This window comes from Gymnoscopelus microlampas (genome assembly GCF_963454915.1).
Source record: "Gymnoscopelus microlampas genome assembly, chromosome: 16".
In the NCBI taxonomy this organism is placed as follows: domain Eukaryota; kingdom Metazoa; phylum Chordata; class Actinopteri; order Myctophiformes; family Myctophidae; genus Gymnoscopelus; species Gymnoscopelus microlampas.
The window spans coordinates 7,805,143-7,828,360 of record NC_139953.1 but is presented as its reverse complement, the minus strand read 5'-3'; the positions used below and the strand labels follow the sequence as shown (position 1 = coordinate 7,828,360).

At 40.9% G+C, this 23,218-nt stretch overlaps 1 protein-coding gene across 1 annotated transcript; it reads left to right on the top strand.

The window, feature by feature from the left end:
• Positions 1–6,775: 6,775 nt before the first annotated feature.
• LOC311062805 (uncharacterized protein) lies at positions 6,776–21,467 on the top strand (the record flags this gene model as incomplete). The annotated part of the gene is made up of 6 exons (XM_084082023.1): positions 6,776–7,028; positions 7,304–7,405; positions 8,116–8,439; positions 10,272–10,414; positions 10,592–10,681; positions 21,405–21,467. The coding sequence occupies exons 1-6, from the start codon at positions 6,833–6,835 to the stop codon at positions 21,465–21,467; spliced, it is 918 nt and encodes a 305-aa protein (XP_083938149.1). The 5' UTR covers positions 6,776–6,832.
• Positions 21,468–23,218: the final 1,751 nt, after the last annotated feature.

Below are 23,218 nucleotides of genomic sequence, written 5' to 3'. Positions count from 1 at the left end.
CATAAAGCAGAACACTAAGCTGCAGTAGATCAAATTCAACTCAAATGATATTTTACAGAAGAACAAAATATTGGACCAATAATCATGTCAATACAAACCAACTATTATTACTGTGTGGTTATTATTTTTACATTAAGGACACAGTTAATGGACACTCGGGTGGCGCATGCGTAAAGTATCCGTCCCCACCGGGAAGCGTTTTGATTCCTCCGCGGTGCATCCGGTTTGGCTGAGCAACTAAATTAAAACAATTGCCGAGGGTGATATACTGTACTGTATGTCGCTGTGTTAGCAACTCATACGGCTGGGTGGTGCCTGTCAGTGGGACTGTGGGACATTTTGAAAGGGCGGAGCAGGACGGAGGTGGGGCAGGGCTCCTCACTGGCAGGTGAGCCAGTAGAGTGAAACAGCAGTGGTAACACAGAGAGAAAAACTTAATTGGCATAACGACTAAATCGGGAGGAAAAAACAAGGGGGTTAGAAATAATTGGCTACTCTAGGGGGGAAAAGGAAGAAAAAGCAACAACACAGAAAATGTTTGCACCATCAATTTGGAACTAAGGAACACATAGGTGAGAAAGATGTTCATCGACTACAGTTCATTCAACACCATTATGTCTCCAAGTTCAGAGACCCAGGATTCAACAACACCGTCCTGTACAACTGAATCCTGGACTTCTGACACACAAACCCCAGGTCACAATCTATGGCTGTGTAGATGCTATTTAATTATATATTACTTTATTTTATTCTATTTGGTAATATATGCTATTTGTACTGTTTTTGCCATTTTGCTTATATTATGGCTTTTTGATCTTATTATATTTTTATTGTTGTCACACTGTTGAGGCTTTAACCATGAACCCTATTGTCCCTATTCTCTGCATGTCTTGAATACATAACCGTAATCCTTGTTTTTTGCACTGTGAAAGCCCATTTCACAATGTATGACTGTGTAGATGTAATTGAAGTAAACGTTTATTTGTCTTTTACATATACTATTTATACAGTTTTTGCCATTTTGCTTTTATAATGTTTTTTTTTCTATTCTTATTCAATTTGTATTGTTATTATTAATTTCACTGCCTGCCAATGGTGCCACAGCTGTGTCAGGGCTGTGTACAGACTTTTGGGAGGAAAGATGCTCTAAGGTAACTTAACTTGCTTTTTGGAGTATTTGTGACGAGGAGCCTGAATGAAATGAATTAGGCTGTGCGAGACCAAATAACGAGATGACCATGGACAAAAAAAGTTGGTTTGTTGCTTTGAAACACCTGCTTTGTGAGTCATTATCAAGAGGAAATAATAACTTGCACTCTGCCCTAAATTGACATAAACAGATTTGTAATAACACTGGTCTGTTCTGTCTTCATATTCATCCATTGTCAACCTCTGTCCAACCTTCTGACTAAGACTGAGTTGAATGTGCGAAAACATAATTATGGGGTTTGGGTTTGTTTATAATGTGTTGATGTTATACTGTCTAAGAGTGGTATAGATATACAATAGTGAATAAGAACAACACTACTTCACAACAACAATGTAGGTGTAACAAAGAGATTTGCTGAAATATAGAGGATGTGCTGTATATTTTTAACATGCATAGATTATATAGACTACAATGCAGAATACGTAGTGGCATGCCTGCAGGTGGACGGACTGGAGCGCTGTAATGAATGACCCAACACTTCCTGGGAATAATAGTTGAACTGTGTGAATTATTAGTTAAATCAGATTTAGGAAACTTCAAAGTGAGAAAGGGACTGAAAACATAAATGTGAACATTTAGGAAAATATACATATATATAGGCACATTTCTAACTTTGGAAAATATCTGGGGACCCCCCCAGAATAATTTGTGGACCCCCTGGGGTTTTGGAACCACTGCATTAAGTTAACTTTAATCCAAACTAAACTCAACTCATAAATGTCAACATGATATTTAAACAGATTTCACCCGATGAGATGGTTTACCAGGCTAAGTATGAGTATAACTATAAGTTTAATTGACCTCTTGTACTAGAAATATTACATAATACATAAGCTTATCTTATATCCCCAGTCACAATTGTGGTACACAATTGTACAATTTATCATGGTGGCATCATATAGTATCAAAATATATGATGGTGCATGGATGCAGGTGCTGAGTGGACCCTGGGCTGACCTGGCTCTGTTCTTCAGACAGACACAGACAGACAGACAGTTCTCTACCTGTCTGTCTGTTAGTCCTGCCTGTCTGCCTCCTACTGGTACAACTGACTGTCTACCTCACATGGAAACTCAGAGAGGGTGGGCTCATGATCATCTTAATGTCTCTTGTCTCCTGTTAATGTGTTCACAAGATTAATGTGTAGATTACTGTACAGGATTTTACATCTCACTGGGGCTGCACACTATAATAATGTATGTAGGCTATTCAGAGAAGCTTTGGGTAATAATGTCTACCAAATTTGTCAACATTTAAGCTTGACATTGTTCCACAGTTACCAGGCACTTCACTTAGAGCCACTTCAAAGTGCAAACACATTTCTAGCGTTAGTAAATGCGTTTCCTGTCAAACCAAAAATAACTGACACACAAGCTCATGGCGAGTCGCATAGGCCCTAGGGGCCCTCAATAATAAAGCACTAACCATGTAGAATGATGTCATTTCATTATGTGTTGTTTTAGTCAAGTCACTCTTAACCACACCCTCTGTCAAAGCTGGCCTTCCCTCTGCAGGCTTTCATTTCACAAAATGCTGTTGCCATGTTACCTCTAGTTTCTCTTCTACTCCAGTTAATATAAACCACAATAAATACTTTAATACAACTTAAATTAATTAACAATTAATTGAACTTAAAATGTGTCATGACCCATGCACAAACTGTAAACACACACCTACACATCTCCATTAATCTCCTCATTGTCTTTCCTCTGTCTCTTAGTTGAAGTTGAGCTGTCAGCCCTTCCACAAGAGAAAAGCACCACCATCTACTGGCCACTGAACAGAACTACACCCCCTAGACATAGAAATGGCACTGGGTCACGGTCACCCACATGACAGAACACACACAAGACACTTCATGAAGCTGCTAGTTAAACTACTGGTGATGGTTGGTTGACTATGAGGAAACCATGGAGAGAGATGGGTTGTTACTGGGCTGTTCTGAACCTACTGGTCAATTAAAGAGGACCATAGCTTCTAATATTATTGGTGAAAACAGGGGGCTGATTTACCAAACCCATTTTGCTTTTGAAGACACTTTTAATTTGTGTAGCATCCAGCAGTCAGAATGTACTGGTTTTATTATTGAAGTATTGTATAAACAACATTCTCTACTCCTCAAATCATCATGTTGAGATGTCTTAAGGTTCAATTATACTTTGCTAAGCGATCATGCTGCTAAGCGAAGTGTCACTTGACAAAATAAACGTAAACGTTTTTTGCAGACATTGTAATACAAATATGTATCTTCATTTACAAGGTGAAGTATCAGGGCTACACTCTGCCAGTCCACTTAGACAAATCTTTTTTTGTTTAGATTTCAATTTGTATTCTTGTTCCACAAGGAAGATACATTTTGTCACACCACCAAAGGACAGTATTCCAATTAATACAAGTAAATACATTACAGGTGTTTCACTGTGGAATGACCATTTTGGAATCACAACATGCAATTCACCCTTTTAGAGAGAAAATTAATACTGAGTCATTACTGTAGAAGCTAGAGATGTGCATTTACAGTTGCTTTTTAGTTTTATTACTTGGTTGTTTGTTTTCTATTATTTATTATTCATAATGTATTTTCTTGTGTTATGTTAAAAATGTAATGATGTGTGGTGAGGGTTCTCACCTTACCAACACAGATGAAAAGGCCCATAGTTACTGGTTAAAATAGCACTCAAGCCCCCTAATCACAGGGTTCCTTAGGCTAAAAGCACAGAGGAAGTGATGGCAGAGAGTTCAAGGTTCTTTGCTGTCACATACAACTGCAGCAGGTAGGCTACTAAAAAGTGAGTTGACGGTGAAACATAATTTTATTTTTGTACTTTTAAGACTTTTAAATAGCAAAAAGAAAAATTAACTGACAAAAGATTATGCCCATAAATAATTTCTGATATTTCTAAGATCTTGGAATCTCCCTAGCCTAGTAATGATGATTGTGTTCAGTCACTGCATTTGTCCATCGCAGCAGGACGTTTGGTAATTTGGGGGTGGTTTAGGTCACTGGTTGTACAGGAAGGTGAAGTATGACTCACCTCATAGAAACAGAGCATCCTGTAGACCGAAGTTACAACAATCATCTTCTGCAGCTCCTCCAGAGGCTGTTCTCATCCATCTCCTCCACAGTGCAGTGGGTGATGAATTTGCCAGTGTCACTTTGGAAATGGCAGGCACACATGTCTAAAATCAAGATGTGAATGTTAGAATGTCAATTATATAACTTCACCTTGAGCAAATAAAAGTGACTGACAGGTTCAGTAGCACAGGACTAACCTTGCGTCATCAGGCTTTCCACACTTGTCTTGTATGATCCTGTCTTGACCCAGCCTAGTAGAGCCCGGCTACTAATATCCGTACCGTATCTGGTTGTGCCACAATGTTATAGTTCCCCCACATAAATGTCAAATAGAGTATAGCCTCATCTTGACAGTCACTAGGAGTTAGAATAACACATGGACATACCAAACAAAAAGTATTTTAAACATGTGTATGGATGGATTTCACAGCTTTATGGTATAGGCCGACTACTAGTTTCTCAGTGGAGTTCTTTTTGGGAGCACAGACCATATCTGTATCCACTGATTCTCTCTAGACAGGAATCATACAGCTATGCTGCTTGCCATAGTATAAACTGTAACTGTGGAAAATGTATCACTACACATAAAACTCTTACAGAGGAGAGAGAGCAGAAGTAATGTTCTCTCAAGACAAATCGAGGCTCTCCCTGACTGTGTGGAAATGGCTGTTTTATTCTGTGTGCATTGATTAGCTCATCCGACAGGTGTGTAGTCACACCCAGCTCATTGTCTAATTAGGGGCCTTGAGCACCTGCCAATTTGCCCCTGATTGCCCAAAGTGCACTTTGAGAGAGAGAGAGAGAGAGAGAGAGAGAGAGAGAGAGAGAGGGAAAGAGATAGAGGAAGAGAGAGAGAGAAAGTGTGAAACTGCAACCACTTAATTGTGTAATTCACTGATTGGTACACCCTCCCCATCCATAAATCGTTGCTTTTACACTTTTAGATTACACATTTATTCGAAAGGGCGGCCAGCTGAGTGGTTAGAGAGCCCGACTGGGGAGGTAGAGACCCTGTTTATCCTAGGTTCGATTTGAGCAATGTGTCGATGTGTGTCCCTGTCTGACCAAGACTCTTAACCCCTAATCGCTCCCAATTGTAGCGCCCACTGCTCCTGTTACTTAAGATTAGGATGGGTTTGAGCTCGGCCCTGGCCTCCCTAGGTTGGCAGAGGGAAGGTAGTGCCCAGGATTACATAAACAATTGGCACTGGGTGTTAAAAATAGGGTTACAAAATCGTGGGATAAAAATTTAAGTAAAAAAAAAAAAAGATTAGGATGGGTTAAATGCAGATACCTCATTTCACTGGTATGCAAATATACACTGACAAATACCATGAAGGATGGTGGACTATATAATTATTATTACCTGCAAAATCCAAGACTACAATTTGAATGTCTGTGTCTGCTGTTACTTTAATTTATTTTCATTCAAATGTTCTTTTGTGACTCAATATCATTGTTCTATCTATTCTTTTTTAATGTTCTATACATTTTGGCAAATTGGCATCTTAATAAAGTAATAATTATAGTACTGTATGTGCTTGATGTGTCAAGTCACCTAGTGTTGATGTTCTATGCGGTTTTATTCATAGAGGTCAACATGTGATACAGGAGTGTCGCTTTATTAACCCATTAACACCTGAGGCAGATTCGACACATTCTTCTAAATCCAGTTTCTGGAAAAAAAACATATGTCGCTATATCAGTGGTGCTCAAAACTTTTCATGTCAAGGATTCCCAAAATATTTGGCCGCAGATCCCCATTTCAGAATCATTTTTTCCAGGGACCCTCAAAGGAAAGATTTGAATGAAAAATGTTTGCTTCAAAAATAATTATATATTCAAAGATTTACAAGAAATTCATGATTTTTCAAAAAATAGTAGATCTACAAGCACATAGTGTGGCACGAAGTTACACGCTATGAGCATGTATACTGTATGGTATTTTTGAAAAATTGTGACACACACACACATATATAGCTAAAATCAAAAATTATTTTAATGGGTTAAACACTGAGCTTTGGCCAAAACGTTGGTATAGTGCTACTTTTCCCCCTGCTATAAAGGAAATGAAAAAAGGAAATTTGAGAATCAATGGGCTGTGGACTCAAATTTGGTCAGAGGTTGTTCTGGTGGTGATGGATAGATAGCTGCTGTGCTGTAAATGTGTCATTTGCTGAACGTTAGGCAGATGAAGTTAAACAACTTTCCATTTTGAAAGTCATTCCACTGTTGAAAGTCATTGTGGTCAACCTGTGATGACACTTTTAACGTACGCATTATGCACAACTTCCCTGTAGTGTCAGCATGTGCACAAGCAATAATGTGAGTCTGAGTTTGTGGATGTCCTTTTGTACTTCCTTAGTTCACCAGTACACCATTACGCCAACCCGACACAGAGAGACACAATCATAATTTGTCAAACTAAAAAGCTTATACTGTAGTTACTTAGTAATCGTTATTATTTGGATAATCAATACAGAATAATATACAACATAGTGTAGTTGCACTCAATAGTTACATTTCAAGCCTCTGATCCTTGTAAGATGTCTACAGATATTTATTCCATGCCAGACTTGACAAAGAAGGTGAGACATAGGGATGGAGACAGAGGACAGAGAGAGGACACTGAGGACAGAGGAGAGATGGAGGAGAGAGTGGTGGACATCTATGAGAGCGTGGATGTTGCCCCTGAACCACAGGAGGACATGAGGGACAACGCAGCAGGAAGACAGACTCAGGGTGAGTTTCTATTTTTCAAAGTGGAAAAATACTGTACTGTACAAAAACAAGGCTTCAGGAAAAGATTATTCAGATTTCATTCAGATTTTCTTGTAGCACAACATTTAACAAGTGTAAATCCTTCACTATCATTTATTTTATGTGTACAAGTATTAGAGAGACTTGGTCAGTTCAAAGCACCTTGGTACAGCTGGTGTAGTTACGTAGCAGGGCTTTGTGTAGTCTTGTTTCTCTCTCTGTTGCTGCACATCTAGTAGCTGTATTTTCTGTTACAGGACAGCACTCTAAAACAGTGAGATGGCCTCTCGTTGTTACTGGGAGTCTGGGGACGCTGTGTCTTATGCTGCTGGGTGGGATCATAGGCCTGGTCGTGCACTGTGAGTATTCCATGTCACTAAACTACCACATCACTCACTCAGGGAGTTTGTTGCCTGATACATTTTTAGCGGTGCCAACCGCTCTACACTTGACTTTGTCCGTATGTACGTTTTAGCCTGGGATGCGCACGGCACACAAGCAACACATACAAACACACGCTCACACACACACACACACACACACACACACACACACACACACACACACACACACACACACACACACACACACACACACACACACACACACACACACACACACACACACACACACAGACTTGGACATTGCCTATGCCATCTCTCCTCTCTTTGGCCACACGTGCCAGTGCTTATCAAAGAGGGGTCCAGGGCGTATGAGCCTGGCGTATGAGCACGGCGTATGAGCCTGGCGTATGAGCCTGGCGTATGAGCACGGCTGAAATTAGTTACGCCCCGCCCCAAAGGCACCGCTTCCTTCACACAGGGTGTGATTTTTTTTACTAATAAAGGTCACCCCAGTATTAACCCAAACCTTTATTTGACTTCTTTTCAAATTCGTATTGTTTCTATTGTAGAGTGTTTTGTGTATTATTGCATGCTGCATGTGAAAAGTACAATGAATAAAGTGGTGTTAACAAGTTATAAAAAGCAATTTTTCCACACCGATGTTTGACCTCATCATGAACAGCGGCAACAACTGTGTTTATCACCAAGATATTTGTCCTTTGCAGATAATTCAGTCATTAACCACCTGACCCTGAACCGGGAACGGCTAAAGACTGACAACACCAACCTGACCCTGGAGAGAAATCAATTAAAGAGCGACTACACCAACCTGACCCTGGAGAGAAATCAATTAAAGAGCGACTACACCAACCTGACCCTTGAGAGAAATCTATTAAAGAGCGACTACACCAACCTGATCCTGGAGAGAAATGAATTAAACATCTCCTACAACAACGTGATCCTGGAGAGAAATCAATTAAACACCTCTAACAAGAACCTGATGCTGAAAAACAACCAGTTAAAGAGTGAAGTAAACCAGCTTAAAGCAGGTGCGTGAGGTTACAAACATTTTTCAGGAGTATATTTGTGTATTGTTATTGAATTACTCAGGGATGTTCTTGCAAATCAGCATTGGTTGTCAATGGTTTCTGTTGTGTGTGATGTGAGACCAGAGCTCGATCAGTGAGAGAGCGTGAGAGAGAGAGAGACACAAAGAGGTTGAGGGAAAGCATTATTACATTCTGGCAATAGCTCACAAGCTGATAAAATGGCACAAAGCAGCACATTTCTTTGCTTGAATGTACATAATTAGTTTAATGCATTAATCAATTAATGAATTAATGTATTTATTCATTTAGTTTATTTATTAGTGGTGTTACGGCATTACGAACCGAAAGATACACTCGCCTTTTTTTTATCAACAATGTGCTCTGCACTCAACCAGACCTGTTGACAGACAGCTCTCTCAATGGGTCTGAGCTCAACAAGGCAGCACAATGATATAACCAGCAGACAAGTTGCAAACTGCTGTCTGCACCCCGAAAGAAAACAAATCACGTTATGCTAATGTCATAGTAGAGAGACCAGAAACAGAAGATCAGCAGGTCTTCGTCTGACGTTCCCTGTGAATTATGAGGGCGATGGCAAGACGCTGTTGGATAAAAAGACAATGGTATGTCGTATAATCTGCTACATGAGAGTAGGCGGTTAAGTCAGTAGGAATATTTCAAACATGACAATTAATTTACACCGACATCAACCCCAGTATGCCAATAGGTGGAACTAGATAACAAGTAACAATACACACGCTACAAACGTATATTGTAAAATAAATCACCATGGTGATTGGTACATTGCCCCAGATATGAGACTTCTGTAATGTAAAACACAGAGCCCTGAGCCCATTGAGCCCTGGTGCACTAATCCTTCCCCAGCCCATTAAAAACATAGTTGTTTATTTTGTTTGCAATTGTTTATACAGTACCTAGTTCAATACTAAATGTATTATTTTAAAAGTGGCTGTTTTTGTGTTGCATGCTGCTAAGAAGACTTAAAAAAAGATGTGTCAGGTACCTATAGCTCCATCTTTGTTCAAAGTTTTTTTTTAAAGTTTAAAAATCTAACTGTGAAATTTGGGAACTTTACACCTTTGTTTTATTATATATATACACAAATATATAGACAGACAGACAAGGCAGGCAGCTCTCTCCTACTCTTACATCTGGTTGTACACACACATAGTACCTTTGACATAAGCACAATGTAATGAGAGGGTGCACAACTGCACGTACAGTACCAGCTCCTCATGCTTTAGTGGCAAGGCTTGACTCTCTACTTACTGCTGGTGCAACGTGTTGTGACCCAGTAATCCAGCATACTGCTTGCATCTCAAACAGCTCAGTTCTGTGGTGGCAGTACTTAGTCATTGTTGCCTCCTCTCTGGTTTGGACACACAAGATGAGATGTAAATTAAACAACAAACAGTTAGGAGAAACTAAAGTTCGTCTCTGTGTTCTCTGAGTCTCAGAGAACAATCACTCTCACTGACATCAGGTGCTTCACATTATATTGTATTGGAAATGTCTATACTACCATTCAACCTCTAAAAGTCTAATACTCAGGTGCAATCTAGGCCCTTAATCCTTAATGAATATAGTTCAGGACAAATAAAAATGTTTTGACAGATTTGACCATAACAACAAGTAAAATGCTATAAAGATGAAGGGAGTCTTTATTCTACGGTTTGCCTCACTGTTATTTGGGTAATAGACCAAATGACGTATTTATACTACTCTGGTAATTTCTTACTCAGGTTTTGTATTAGACTGTTACAATTATCAGTGCATTAAAATCCATCAGTGTAACCCTGTTTGATGTTTAGTCAAGTTGTGTCCCGATGGATGGATGAAGTTTAGAGACCGCTGTTACTACAGATCTACTGAAGAGAAAACTTGGGAGGAAAGCAGAAACGAATGTTTGAAGGCGGGAGCAGATCTGGTGATCATTAACAGTAAAAAAGAACAGGTCAGTGTATCTCTCTCTGCATGCGTGCGTGCGTGTGCGTGCCTGCGTGCGTGCGTGCGTGCGTGTGTGTGTGTGTCTCCAGCATCCACAAAGGTGCATGTGATGTAATTCTGTGATTATAGTGAAAACCTGAATTTATTACAGAAAATTAATTTTGGTTCATGTACCAATGATCAGGAATTAATTGGAAGATTAAACCATGGGTGTAAAGTACCATCAGCGGAAACTTGGATCGGTCTGAAAAGTTCTCGGAGCCAATGGACATGGGTGGATCAATCACTACTTAGAACAGGGTAAGACATTTTACAAGTTTCTCTATTATAATTCTATCAAAGTCACTGTATGTGAGTGACTGAGTGGATGTGGTTAAAACTACATTATGTTGTTTACTCTGCAGGTACTGGAGATATCCTGGTAGTGCTGGGTCTGGATGCGCATACTACTGGCAAAGTGATGGACTATGGTATGATTCATCATGTTCAGCTAAAAGAAACTGGATCTGTGAGAAGTGATGCTCACTAACATGGTTAAAATGGAGTTTGAAGTTACAATGGGTTCATAAAGGAAGGGCGTGTCTGATTCAATGAATATCAAATATCAAAACATTGAACAAGTAGTCTGGGGAGAATACAAAAGCCAGAGTAGACGTTAAAATGTGTTTTAAAGTGAAATACCCCTTTAACTCCATTGATGACACTGCAGCTTAGAGTTCTGCTTTGTTTAGTTAAACAGTTAAATAGTAGTGAAATTAGAACAAATATAACATTTTATTTTACAGAAGTACAAAATGTATTTAATACCATACATTCAATAATCTTTTTCTTTAATGAAAGTGGAAGAAAAAGGACATGGACCGTCTATACATAAAACAGCTCATGAGAGATTATAGCTGCAGGAGACTGGAGAAGCTTCTGCTTTCCTCTGTAAGAGGATGAGTAATAAGTCTATTCAACTAGAATGAAGGCCGATACCATCTAGGGGAATATGATGAGATTTTGGATAATATATCGTAACATTATGATATGGCATAAGTGTTGCCTTTTTCAGTTTTTATTTTTCCCATGACCACATTAATACAAACCACCAACTATAATGGCCTAACATGGTTATTTGTTTTTCTTTAGACATGTTTACACTGTCAAAGAAAGTATAAGCAAGCAGAGTTATTATTATAATTGTTATGTCTGAAATTACACGGTGTAACCAGTGTGCAGTTTTTCTAGAGATGTATTGATGTCAACTTTGTATCTAGTGACCTGTGACTTTGACCTGTGACCTATAGGCAACTAGAAAGTTTGCTGCCAGTGTTGTTGTGAATACAGATTAATGTAAACATAGTTTGTGTTAGATTTTGTGACCTTACAGAGAAAGCTTTGCTGATTGCGTTATTACTGGGAATGCTTTGAGTCAGACAGGGGTTTCCATTACATTGGACATTGGAAATTGCATAGTAAATGTAAGTCTGCTCTCCTACTGCAGTCGCAATCTGAACTGTTGCTTGCCTTATTTTGTCTTTCTACCCAATCTGCACTCAAATACAGATTTCCCATTAATTTGGGACTAAGGAACACAATGTGAGAATGATGGTCATTGACTACAGTTCATCATTAACGCCATTGTGTCTCCAAGTTCATCACCAAGTTCAGAGACCCAGGATTCAACACCTCCCTGAGCAAATGAATCCTGGACTTCTGACAGACAAACCCCAGGTCACAATCTATGGCTGTGTAAATGCAATACAATTTAAAGTTGATTTACTTTGGCTTAATGTGTTTTGCAACATACTAAATACTGTTTATTTCTTTTTATTATATACTTTTTTATTGTTGAACACTGTGGAGGAGGCTTTAAGTGCATTAATGTCACTGCCTGCAATGATGCCACAGTTGTATCAGGGAACCGATGTAGCTTAGCTTTTTGGATTATTTGTTACAAAAGCATCTTAGGAGCCTGAATATTTAACAACCAAATGAAGAAGACCAAATAACAAGATGAACATTGACACATAAACTTGTGAAATGTAACATGTTGGGTTGTTGCTGTGCAACACTTGCTTTGTGAGTCATTTTTAAGAGGAACTAATAAACTTGCCCTAAATTTACATAAACATATTTGTAACAACACTGGTCTGGTCTGTAGTTTCTTCATATCTATCCATCCATAGCCAACCTCTGTTCATCATTCTGACTTATTTACAAATGTAATATAATTATGGGGTTTTGGGGTATTGTGGTCATGTATGTTTATAGTGTGTTATACATTGTCTAACAGAGTGATAGTGAATAAGAACAACACTACTTCACAAGAACAAAGGTGTAACTAAGATTTGCTGAAATATATGCATAGATTATCAGTTACAATTATCATTACAAGATTTAGGAAAACTACACGGTGAGAAAAGGACTACAAACATGGCTGAGAACATTTTGCAAAATCTGCCCCCAGAGCCCAACAACATCTCTGTGGTGAAAACTGGTTAAAAAAGCACCCCTAACCCCCCCTTACCACGTAACCAAGTAGCTCCTCAGGATAAAAGTACATAGAGGACGTGAAGGCAGAGAGTTCATGGTTTATCACATGTAATTGCAGCAAGAACAATAGTGAGTTGATTTATAGTGGTGAAACTTTCATTTAAATAGGATAAATGGCTGATAATGATTTATAAATAATACAACTTAGAGAGAGAGTTAGTTGATCACTTTTATTAGAAAGGAAAGTTCTTGGATCCGATTTGGTAATGTCCCCTGTGGTAGGGCACTATTGGAGGGAAATGTTGGCAATAATAGAGCAAAGCAGATTCCCCACAGTTTTGTCTCCTTGAAAATACAACATTTCTACCACAAGAGGTCAACAAAGCACAGCTTTTACCCGCACCTGCAGGCTTTATTACTGTAGCAATATTGTTTGAAATGGTATTAAACACTATATCTATTATTGACCGGGGTTCCCCCAGGGGGCTATACTAGGTCCTCTCTGTTTTACCCTCTACACCAAATATATATTTTTAGACCCTATGTTCCCTCAACCCAATGTTCCTTCAGGAACATTGGGTACATATAGCACTATATACATATAGCACTTTGATTGATCGATTGATATCTTTATTGATCAAGAAATAAAACATATGTCGTCATGTAACATACATCTGACCCACCATAATCAAAAGGATGACGCAAAAAAGCTTACAGCTTGTTTCACAGTCCCTTCCATAATGTGTTGGTGAGGTCACCTGTTGGGGTCCTCTGAAAGGGGGTGCAATGGTGCGCCTCGCCAGTCTGGATATTACACGCTTGTGATGTCGACCCATCATTCACCGCACGCATTAGGCAATTTTAACATAGGATAGGCCACGTCAGATTTTATTTAATTTCGTTGGCTATCCCTTGGCCTTATGCCAGCCATAATCTGAAGACACCTCAGACTCCACTTTAGCCTGTAGCACTTGACATAGCCTTGACGACCATGCAGTCTTATGTAAAGGTTCAAATGTAATTTTTTGATATTGCACTGTTTAGACTGATGCTAGGTTCTTGGTTGACCCATGATCCTATTACTGAGGCACAGATGTGTCTCTATGCATTTGATGTACAGTACGCGTTTACCTTGTTTATTGTAAATCACTCTGGATTTAGAGCATGGAGCAAGCTAAATGCCTAAATTGTAAATGTTAGGTCTGTTTTGCAAACCATACAGTATGGTACTGCACAGGCTTATGAAACATGTTTCTTCACTTTATGTGAGAAAACTGAAGACAAAAGATAAAAAAGATAAGTATGACTAAGTTACAGAAGTGGTACATTTTATCACTAACTTCATGTCATGGGTGGACTGGAAACAAAAGTCAGCCTGGGAATATTAATTATAGCGTCCCTCACATTTGTGATTAAAGTAATAATAATGATAAGTAGTGAAAGCTCACCTGTCAATCAAATAAATACAATAAAATAAATACAAATGAAAGGGCCCCAGCATGATAATCTATAGGGCAAGACCCCTACGGCCTTTTTTACAAACCAGTATTGTACTGCACATGGCTTATGAAACGATCTCATATTTTGACACTACCTGCCTTTTTTTACGTGATGGGAGGAAACTGATTACAAAAAGATAAAATAAGAGAGAAGTGAGCAGTTACAGAAGTGGTCAATTTCATCATCAACTTTATGTTGAAATGTGTGGACCAGCAGATCATATCTCACACTAGATATACTGTAAATGGTGCTAAATAGCAGTAAAAGTGGTTCTCTGGCTGTGTGTGTGTGTGTGTGTGTGTGTGTGTGTGTGTGTGTGTGTGTGTGTGTGTGTGTGTGTGTGTGTGTGTGTGTGTGTGTGTGTGTGTGTGTGTGTGTGTGTGTGTGTGTGTGTGTGTGCACTGCACACACATGCGTGTGTCCACTATGCAGACACAAGAAGATACGTAGAAGTACAGTCAGGTACAGTATCAATAGTGCAGCAAATATTCAGATGGATTGAAAAACGTATATTTGTGACAACACTAAAACTGCAGACTAGAAACAAAGGTATGTTTTCCACTGAAAGAACTACAGACTCACTCCCAATTTTCGGCCATAATCTGAAGACACCTCAGACTCCACTTTAGCCTGTAGCACTTGACCTAGCCTTGGTTGACCTATGATCCTATGTTATGAAAGCCTTTAGGGTCTAGGGTTGGGTTTGTAACACAATGATGGTAAACAGGTTGTTGAGCATAGGAAGTACAAATAATGGAGGCCAAACAAAGGTTTGAGCAAAAGGTGCTGTGTGCTCTTACTCTTCAAGCAAGTTATTTACAATATTACATTTCTAAATTCATAGGGCATAAACAAAAGTAGTAAGCCACTACCAGAGGACTCGGGTGTTGCCAAAATAACAAACAAAGCAGCTAGGGAAACAAAAGACCGACTAACTAACTAACTCATTAGTATAGTGAAAACAAAAGACTGCCTACCTAACTACTCTACCAGTGACCAGCGTCAAAAATATATAGGTGGCAAACACCCCTTACCTAGTGTGCTTAACAATGTTCTACTTTACTGAGGCACTACACTGTCTCTATGCATTTGATGTGTTTACCTTGTTTATTGTCTCCGCCAGGCCGAAGGCATGGCGAGAGAGTATGTTTTACCGTCCGTCCGTCCATCCGTCCGTCCGTCCGTCCGTCCGTGTGTGTGTGTGTCCTTCTGTCTGTGAGCAGAATCTCCGGCACCGTTGGCCCGGTCGCTCTGAAACTGTGCACACACACTCCCTGGATGCCAATTCAGAATCTCTGGCCCAATTTTTTCACATGGGCCTGTTATAGCGCCACCAGGAGGCCGATTTGTGCAAAACCTATTTTCTTGCATTACTCCTACAGATTTTATCCAAACGTCATGCAAATCGGTACACAGTATCTCTATAGTCATGTGATCAACACGGATCTGTCCGATTTCCCATATTCCATCCTCATTGCCTATGGTTGGCTTCCAAAGTTTGCAGGATTGGTCCGTTTTGAACAAAAAGCCTCAAACTATGCACGCAGCTTGCGATCTCCGTGAAATTTCACACACACTTTCCCACTAGGCCGAGGAAGAAATGGCACCCTTTTCACATTGGCCTGTTATAGCGCCACCAGCAGGTCTAATTTAGCAAAACACATTTTTGGAACAAAATGCCTCAAATCATGAATGCAGTATCTGATTGCCGTGAAAGACCTAAGAATAAATGGCACCCTTTTCACATTGGCCTATTATAGCGCCACCAGGAGGCCAGAATAACGTACCTGACCTGGCGGAGACCTGTGCTCCGAGGAGCACTTTTTCTAGCTGTAAATCACTCTGGATTTAGAGAATCTGCTAAATGCCTAAATTGTAAATTATAAATTTTAGGTCTGTTTTGCAAACCATACAGTAATACTACAGTATGGTACTGCACATGCTTATGAAACATATTTTTTCACTTCATGGGAGAAAACTGAAGACAAAAGATAAAAAACAGAAGTATGACTAAGTTACAGAAGTGGTATATTTTATCACAAACTTCATGTCATGGGTGGACTGGAAACAAAAGTCAGCCTGGGAAACTGATTACAAAAATAAGAGAGAAGTGAGCAGTTACAGAAGTGGTCCATTTCATCATCAACTTTATGTAGAAATTTGTGGACCAGTAGATCATATCTCACACTAGATATACTGTAAATGGTGCTAAATAGCAGTAAAAGTGGTTCTCTGGCTGTCTGTGTGTGTGTGTGTGTGTGTGTGTGTGTGTGTGTGTGTGTGTGTGTGTGTGTGTGTGTGTGTGTGTGTGTGTGTGTGTGTGTGTGTGTGTGAGAGAGGGGGGGGGGTGTCCACTATGCACACAAGAAGATACGTAGAAGGAGGCATGGTTGGTACAGTATCAATAGTGCAGCAAATATTCAGATGGATTGAAAAACGTATATTTGTGACAACACTAAAACTGCAGACTACAAACAAATGTATGTTTTCCACTGAAAAAATAATACATTCATATGTGTTTTATGATTATTACTGTATGATAAATGGACTGCATTTAAAGGTTTGTTTTTATATGTCTGGCCATTCAAATGCGCATGCAGGGAAACCTGTGTAGCAGTGGCGTGCACAGACATTTTGAGGGGCAGGTGCTCAAGTAAATTATCCTTTTTTTTGTTTACTTGGTCTGCTCTTTTTTCCCTTGTAGTATATTTCCACATGTTAGAAGTACTAGGATTACAAGTCACTTTGTCCTGTACAGACAGGAGAGCTTATCCAGAGAGAGGTGGCTGTTAGCCTGGTTGGGTGGGGGATAGGTGACAATTAGCATCCCTATTGTTTTATCTTGGAGACAGTGCGTCTATCCATTTGTCATCAAGGCTGAAACCTTTCCTTTCCTGGCTCTTTACAGTTGCAAATGTGTAGAGCCAGGGGAGGTGGGGGCTCACCTTACAGGGCTGACACAACCAACATGTACCTCTTCTTAGATCTCAAGTGTGACCACTGCTATAAAAGTCTGACTGAAATGTAACTAACTTAGTGTGTGTCTCAGAGGCCGGAGGGCCGCTGAGGGGAGCTGAGGCTCCCTAGGAAAGCTGTTGTACTCTGTTTGTTCCATGAAATAAATCCGAAGCAACGAACCTCACTATGGAGTGATGTCTCAATCCATTCTTCAAACATCCATTCACATCTCTGGAACATCAAACTATCCTACCACTCAAACAGAGAGCGTCTCCTTTCAAACCCCAATGGTTCTATTGAGCCCCCCGCCCACAGGAGTGGCCCAATTCTCTCACAACTTGCTACAAAAATCGCTCATGAAAAACTATATAATCTCCTACATTTCATTTTCCACCTTCACATGTGTGTCCTTCTCTAATAATCAAAAAGTGCTATATATACCTTTTTTTGCCACATCGGTCACGGGAAAGAAATAAGCACTGCCGTGGTCTATGGAAACGAGCCCAAAAGTGCACCCAAATAAGCCCAAAATCGCTTATACAAACAGTCAGACCTGGCAACGCAGCCTACGCCAATCATGCGTGAGAGATCTACAAGCTATGGGGCAGAGACGCCACCGTATCTTAGCAACAACGACAGCGCTCACTCTCATTGGTCGTGTCATGCCAGGAGCAGTTTCCAGACAATGGCATCGCAGAGAGCTTGCTGTAGCCATCACATTCAGTCGCAGCAACGACGGACAGGGAGCTGTGATAGCTGGCATAGCTAACACGGTTGTCATGCCTGCAGCGGCTGTGCAATCACTTTGTCAACAATGCACGTTCGTGCGGCGAATGTTATTATTGCTGCTCAGTTAGTCCATTGTACATGGTGTATGTTGTGGCCTTGTGTGTCTTGTGGAGAACTGTGTAGCTCCACAGCAACTCCAGTAACTAACGTAATGGCAGGACCGCCCCGTGCGACGCACGTTTAGGCTGCATTATGGTAATGTAGTAATTTCAGAAAATTTCGGTCCAACTAGGGCAGTGGCTCTCAACCTTTTCCGGCCGCCCCCCCCCCATTTTGTTTGACTCCGTTCCACAAGTCAATATTGCGAAAATAGCTTATCTACAAGCTCAAAACGCCTCACGTTGAGAGGCGCTGTAAGCTTGTAGATCGGCTATTTTCAACATGTTTGCCTCTCTTATATTATTTGACAATTTGGCCAATGTTATATAGTACAGTTTGTTGACTACTTTTGTTGCAGAAATGGTCTTTTCCTTTACTTTCGTTTTTTTATTGTCTCCGCCAGGCCGAAAGGCATGGCGCGAGAGTATGTTTCACCCCCTGTCCGTCCGTCCGTCTGTGGATAGCTAATCTCCCGCATCGTTGGCTTGATCGCAGCGAAACTGTGCACACACACTCCCTGGATGCCAATTCAGAACCTCTGCCCCATTTTTTTCACATGGCCCTGTTATAGTGCCACCAGGAGGCCGCTTTTTGCAAAACACATTTTTCCACAGTACTCCTACATATTTTGTCCAAACATCACGCAAATCGGTACACAGTATCTCTATAGTCATTAAAAAAAACGTGTCCTTCAGATTTTTCATATTCCATCCTGGTTGGCTAAAAATGGCTTACAAAGTTTGCAGGACTGCTCCGTTTTGACCAAAATGCCTCAAATTATCAACACAGCATGCACTTTCCGTGCAACTTTGCACCCACATTCCCACTATGCCCAGGAAGAAATTACACTTGAGATTTTTCTAATCAGCCTCATGGTGGCGCTATAACAGCCCGATATGTGTTTTTACCTATAACTGCACCAATCTGTGTAAAACTTTGTATGTGCACTCTCTACAGGTCAAGGAAAAACCTTTGCCCTGCAGTTTTCACATCTACCTTTTATAGCGGCACCAGGAGGCCGACTTATGTAAAACATATTTCTTTACATTACTCCTTCCGATTTTATCTACATTTCACGCAAATCGGTACACATGATCTCTATAGTCATGTGCTCAAGACGGATCTGTTTAACTTTTCATATTCCATCCCGATTGGCTAAGATTCACATCTAAAGTTTGCAGGAGTGGCCCGTTTAGAACAAAATGCCACAAATCATCAATGCAGCGTCCGATTGCGGTCAACTTTGCACACACATTCACACTATGTTGAGGAACAAGTGCTACCATTTTAACATTGGCCTGTGGGGGGTCCCCACCGACAGGTTGAGAACCACTGTATTAGGGGAGAGTCAGTGAGAGCTGGATAAACGAGGTAAAATGTGTCAAAAGGAGTCTGTACGGCTGTCGATAAATGAACACATGACGTCGGTGGGAGAGGAGATATTGTGTCTTTTGGACAAACAGCAGCGTGGTGCTGATGTTTGTTGTGTGAAGCAGCTTAATGTCAGAGTCTTTGTGTTGGAGCGCCTCAGTGCGGCTGCAGAGCTCATGTGCAACATCTTCCAGAGAGAGATAGAGACACTAGAAACTCTGCTGGAGAAAAAACAACACTGCTGGGCATTGACTTTCATATGGACATTGATCTACACACTGCAGGTATGTCTGTTACACACACAACATCAAACTACACACTACAGGTATGATGCAGCATTTGCATTCCAGCCAGCACGCCAGCGTAGTTCCCATATGGTTTCAAGGTGGGCTAAACCATATGGACCCCATGTCGGCAATGTCATTGTGGACATACGTGTGTTCTACCTGGCCCTTAGGTGGGCCCCACCTAGGCAATTCTATGTGGGGCCGAGGTGGGTCTTAACTGCGATGCCCATGCGAGTATAAGTAGCTTCTACCTGGCCCTTAGCTGGGCCCCTACTAGCCACGTTTATGTGGGACCGAGGCGGGTCCTAACTGGGTTTACCCATCCAGCCTTTAAGTGGGTTCTACCTGGGCAGTAGGTGTACCCTAACCAACCAGAGTGCAGTGCCCATCGCTCCAAATGTTGTGACGTCAGGGCTCTCAATACTGCACATTGGTCGAGGAGGAGGGGCCGCAGGGCGACCGCACACATCGCTGAACCAATGGTAGCCCACGGATGTTTCCTCTGGAGATTTAAAATCTGCCCCTCTATGCCACATATCATCCGCGCTACAGGGTCTTCACTGACCGAGCCACGGCCCCACTGGCCCTCATGACGCTACGCCACTTATATGCGCTGCCAAGTGGCCGCGGGCGCTACGTGGGCGTGGCCGCGGGCTAGACGCGAGGCCCCGCATAGCGGGGCCGAGCATCTAGTCTTTACAATATGGCGTTGTTGGCAACTTCAATAGTGCAGTAAAACCTGTAAGTCTGTGGTTTTAAAGATACCACACCCTCTACACCTATACCTCTTTGCCAAAAATAGCCGATCTACAAGCTGCTTGTAGATCGGCTATTTTTGGCTAGGTTTCGAGTGGTTATGGTAAAAAGAAAAATCATATCACATAAAGATTTGGCGGACCCCCTGTAGTAACTCTGAGGACCCCCGGTTGAAGACCCCTGCTGTAAACTGAAAAAAAAAAAAAACGTTTTTTTTTATTTTTTTCAAAAGGGCACTTCTGGTCAAGAGGGCAAAGGACAGGTGCTCTAGCACCACCTACAGCCTATCTGTGCACGTCCCTGCTGTGTAGCATGCAGTGTAACCTGTGTAGCATGTAGTGTAACCTGTGTGGCATGTAGTGTAACCTGTGTGGCATGCAGTGTAACCTGTGTGGCATGTAGTGTAACCTGTGTAGCATGTAGTGTAACCTGTGTGGCATGTAGTGTAACCTGTGTGGCATGCAGTGTAACCTGTGTGGCATGTAGTGTAACCTGTGTGGCATGCAGTGTAACCTGTGTGGCATGTAGTGTAACCTGTGTAGCATGTAGTTTAACCTGTGTGGCATGCAGTGTAACCTGTGTGGCATGCAGTGTAACCTGTGTGGCATGCAGTGTAACCTGTGTGGCATGTAGTGTAACCTGTGTGGCATGTAGCGTAACCTGTGTGGCATGCAGCGTAACCTGTGTGGCATGTAGCGTAACCTGTGTGGCATGTAGCGTAACCTGTGTGGCATGCAGCGTAACCTGTGTGGCATGTAGCGTAACCTGTGTGGCATGCAGCGTAACCTGTGTGGCATGCAGTGTAACCTGTGTGGCATGTAGCGTAACCTGTGTGGCATGCAGTGTAACCTGTGTGGCATGTAGCGTAACCTGTGTGGCATGCAGCGTAACCTGTGTGGCATGTAGTGTAACCTGTGTGGCATGCAGTGTAACCTGTGTGGCATGTAGTGTAACCTGTGTGGCGGCATGCAGTGTAACCTGGGGGCACGGGACGTCAGAATAATGGGCTGTCTAAATAATGACATGGCACCGTCAGCATTCGCTATGCAACACTTTTAATAACACACAGCAGCAGAAGGAATTGGACACATGTATCAGACATGTGGGTGTGAACTGCGGTTTAAAATATAGGACATTATTCGAGTCAAAAGTTCAAAAGTTGTGGACTGCAGTAGGTTCTGCCGACAATCTTTTTAATGGGTTAAACTGTAAAAATGCTTAGGGCTTATCAATAAATCCTTATCTTTCATTTTTGTAACTTCTATAAAGTATGTACTGGACTGGGTCTATATTGTTTAAAGGGATATTTCACTTTAAAAAAAACTTTAGGTCATTTTATCGTCTACTCAGGCTTTTGTGAGCCCCCAGACCGTTTTTAAGTTGCTTGATTCAGTATTTAGATATTTGATATTCATTTTATCAGACACGCCCCCTTCCTATACAAACCCATTATAACTTCTAACTCCATTTTTAACATCTTAGATTCATCAAAAACACCCGTCCTTGGTTTTGGTGACTCACCCTGCCCTCCTAATACGCGTGTTTTTACGATAACTTTTTTCATTTATTTCTTATATTATTTTTGGAAAATGAAAACAATTAAATACAATAAAAATATTAAATATAATAAATGAACAAAAAAACACACACCCCTCGCGTATTAGGAGGGCAGGGTGAGTCACCAGAACCAAGGACGGGTGTTTTTGATGAATCTAACATGTTAGATTCATCGTTTGAAGTTATAATGGGTTTGTATAGGAAGGGGGCGTGTCTGATAAAATGAATAAATATCTAAATACTGAATCAAGCAACTTAAAACTTTTTTGAAAGAGAAATATCCCTTTAACTTCTGTTTTCAAAATGTTGTACACTAGATTTTTTTGTTTTTGTGACATGACATTGCCACACCCTCTTTTAATCCTATGCTATTATCTAAAAGGGAAACCTCGGACAGTCAATCAGTCAGTCTGTCTGTTCTGCATGTTTCTCCTCAGTGGGTTGAGCATTTGATCTGAACTTGCACACAGGCATTGACCATTAGCATAATATGCTAATAGTCAATGCCTGTGTGCAAGTTCAGATCAATTGCATATTATGCAGACAGTGACGTGGCCCGTTTTTCACTTCCCCCAAATTTAAGCTGTTTATTAACGTTTTTGTGTAAACACCGGAGATTCAGAGTTTGGGCTATGGGATCTGTTGTCGTGATTACAGCCCCTGATTACATGGGATCTCTATCTGCTGCCTACTTGGCTTTTACACCCATGATGCTAGAACACGCCAGGACAAACTTATAAAGGACTATTTTATGAGTGGGACAGCGCTTTAGATATCATCTCCATAGCACTAGCACGCAGACTGACACTTGCAATGTTCGAATCCAGGTTGTGTTATTAGCATGTCGGAATAACAGCGTAAACTTCTCATGGTTGTGGAGTATCAACTCTACATACCGAGTGCGTAACCCAAAAGTCTGTTTGTCTGCGCACAGCACGGTGTATGGACTAGTACGTGTGTTTTTTTTGTGTAAAAATCTGTCTTACTTGCAAATCTTTTTGAGATAGCTTGCTAAA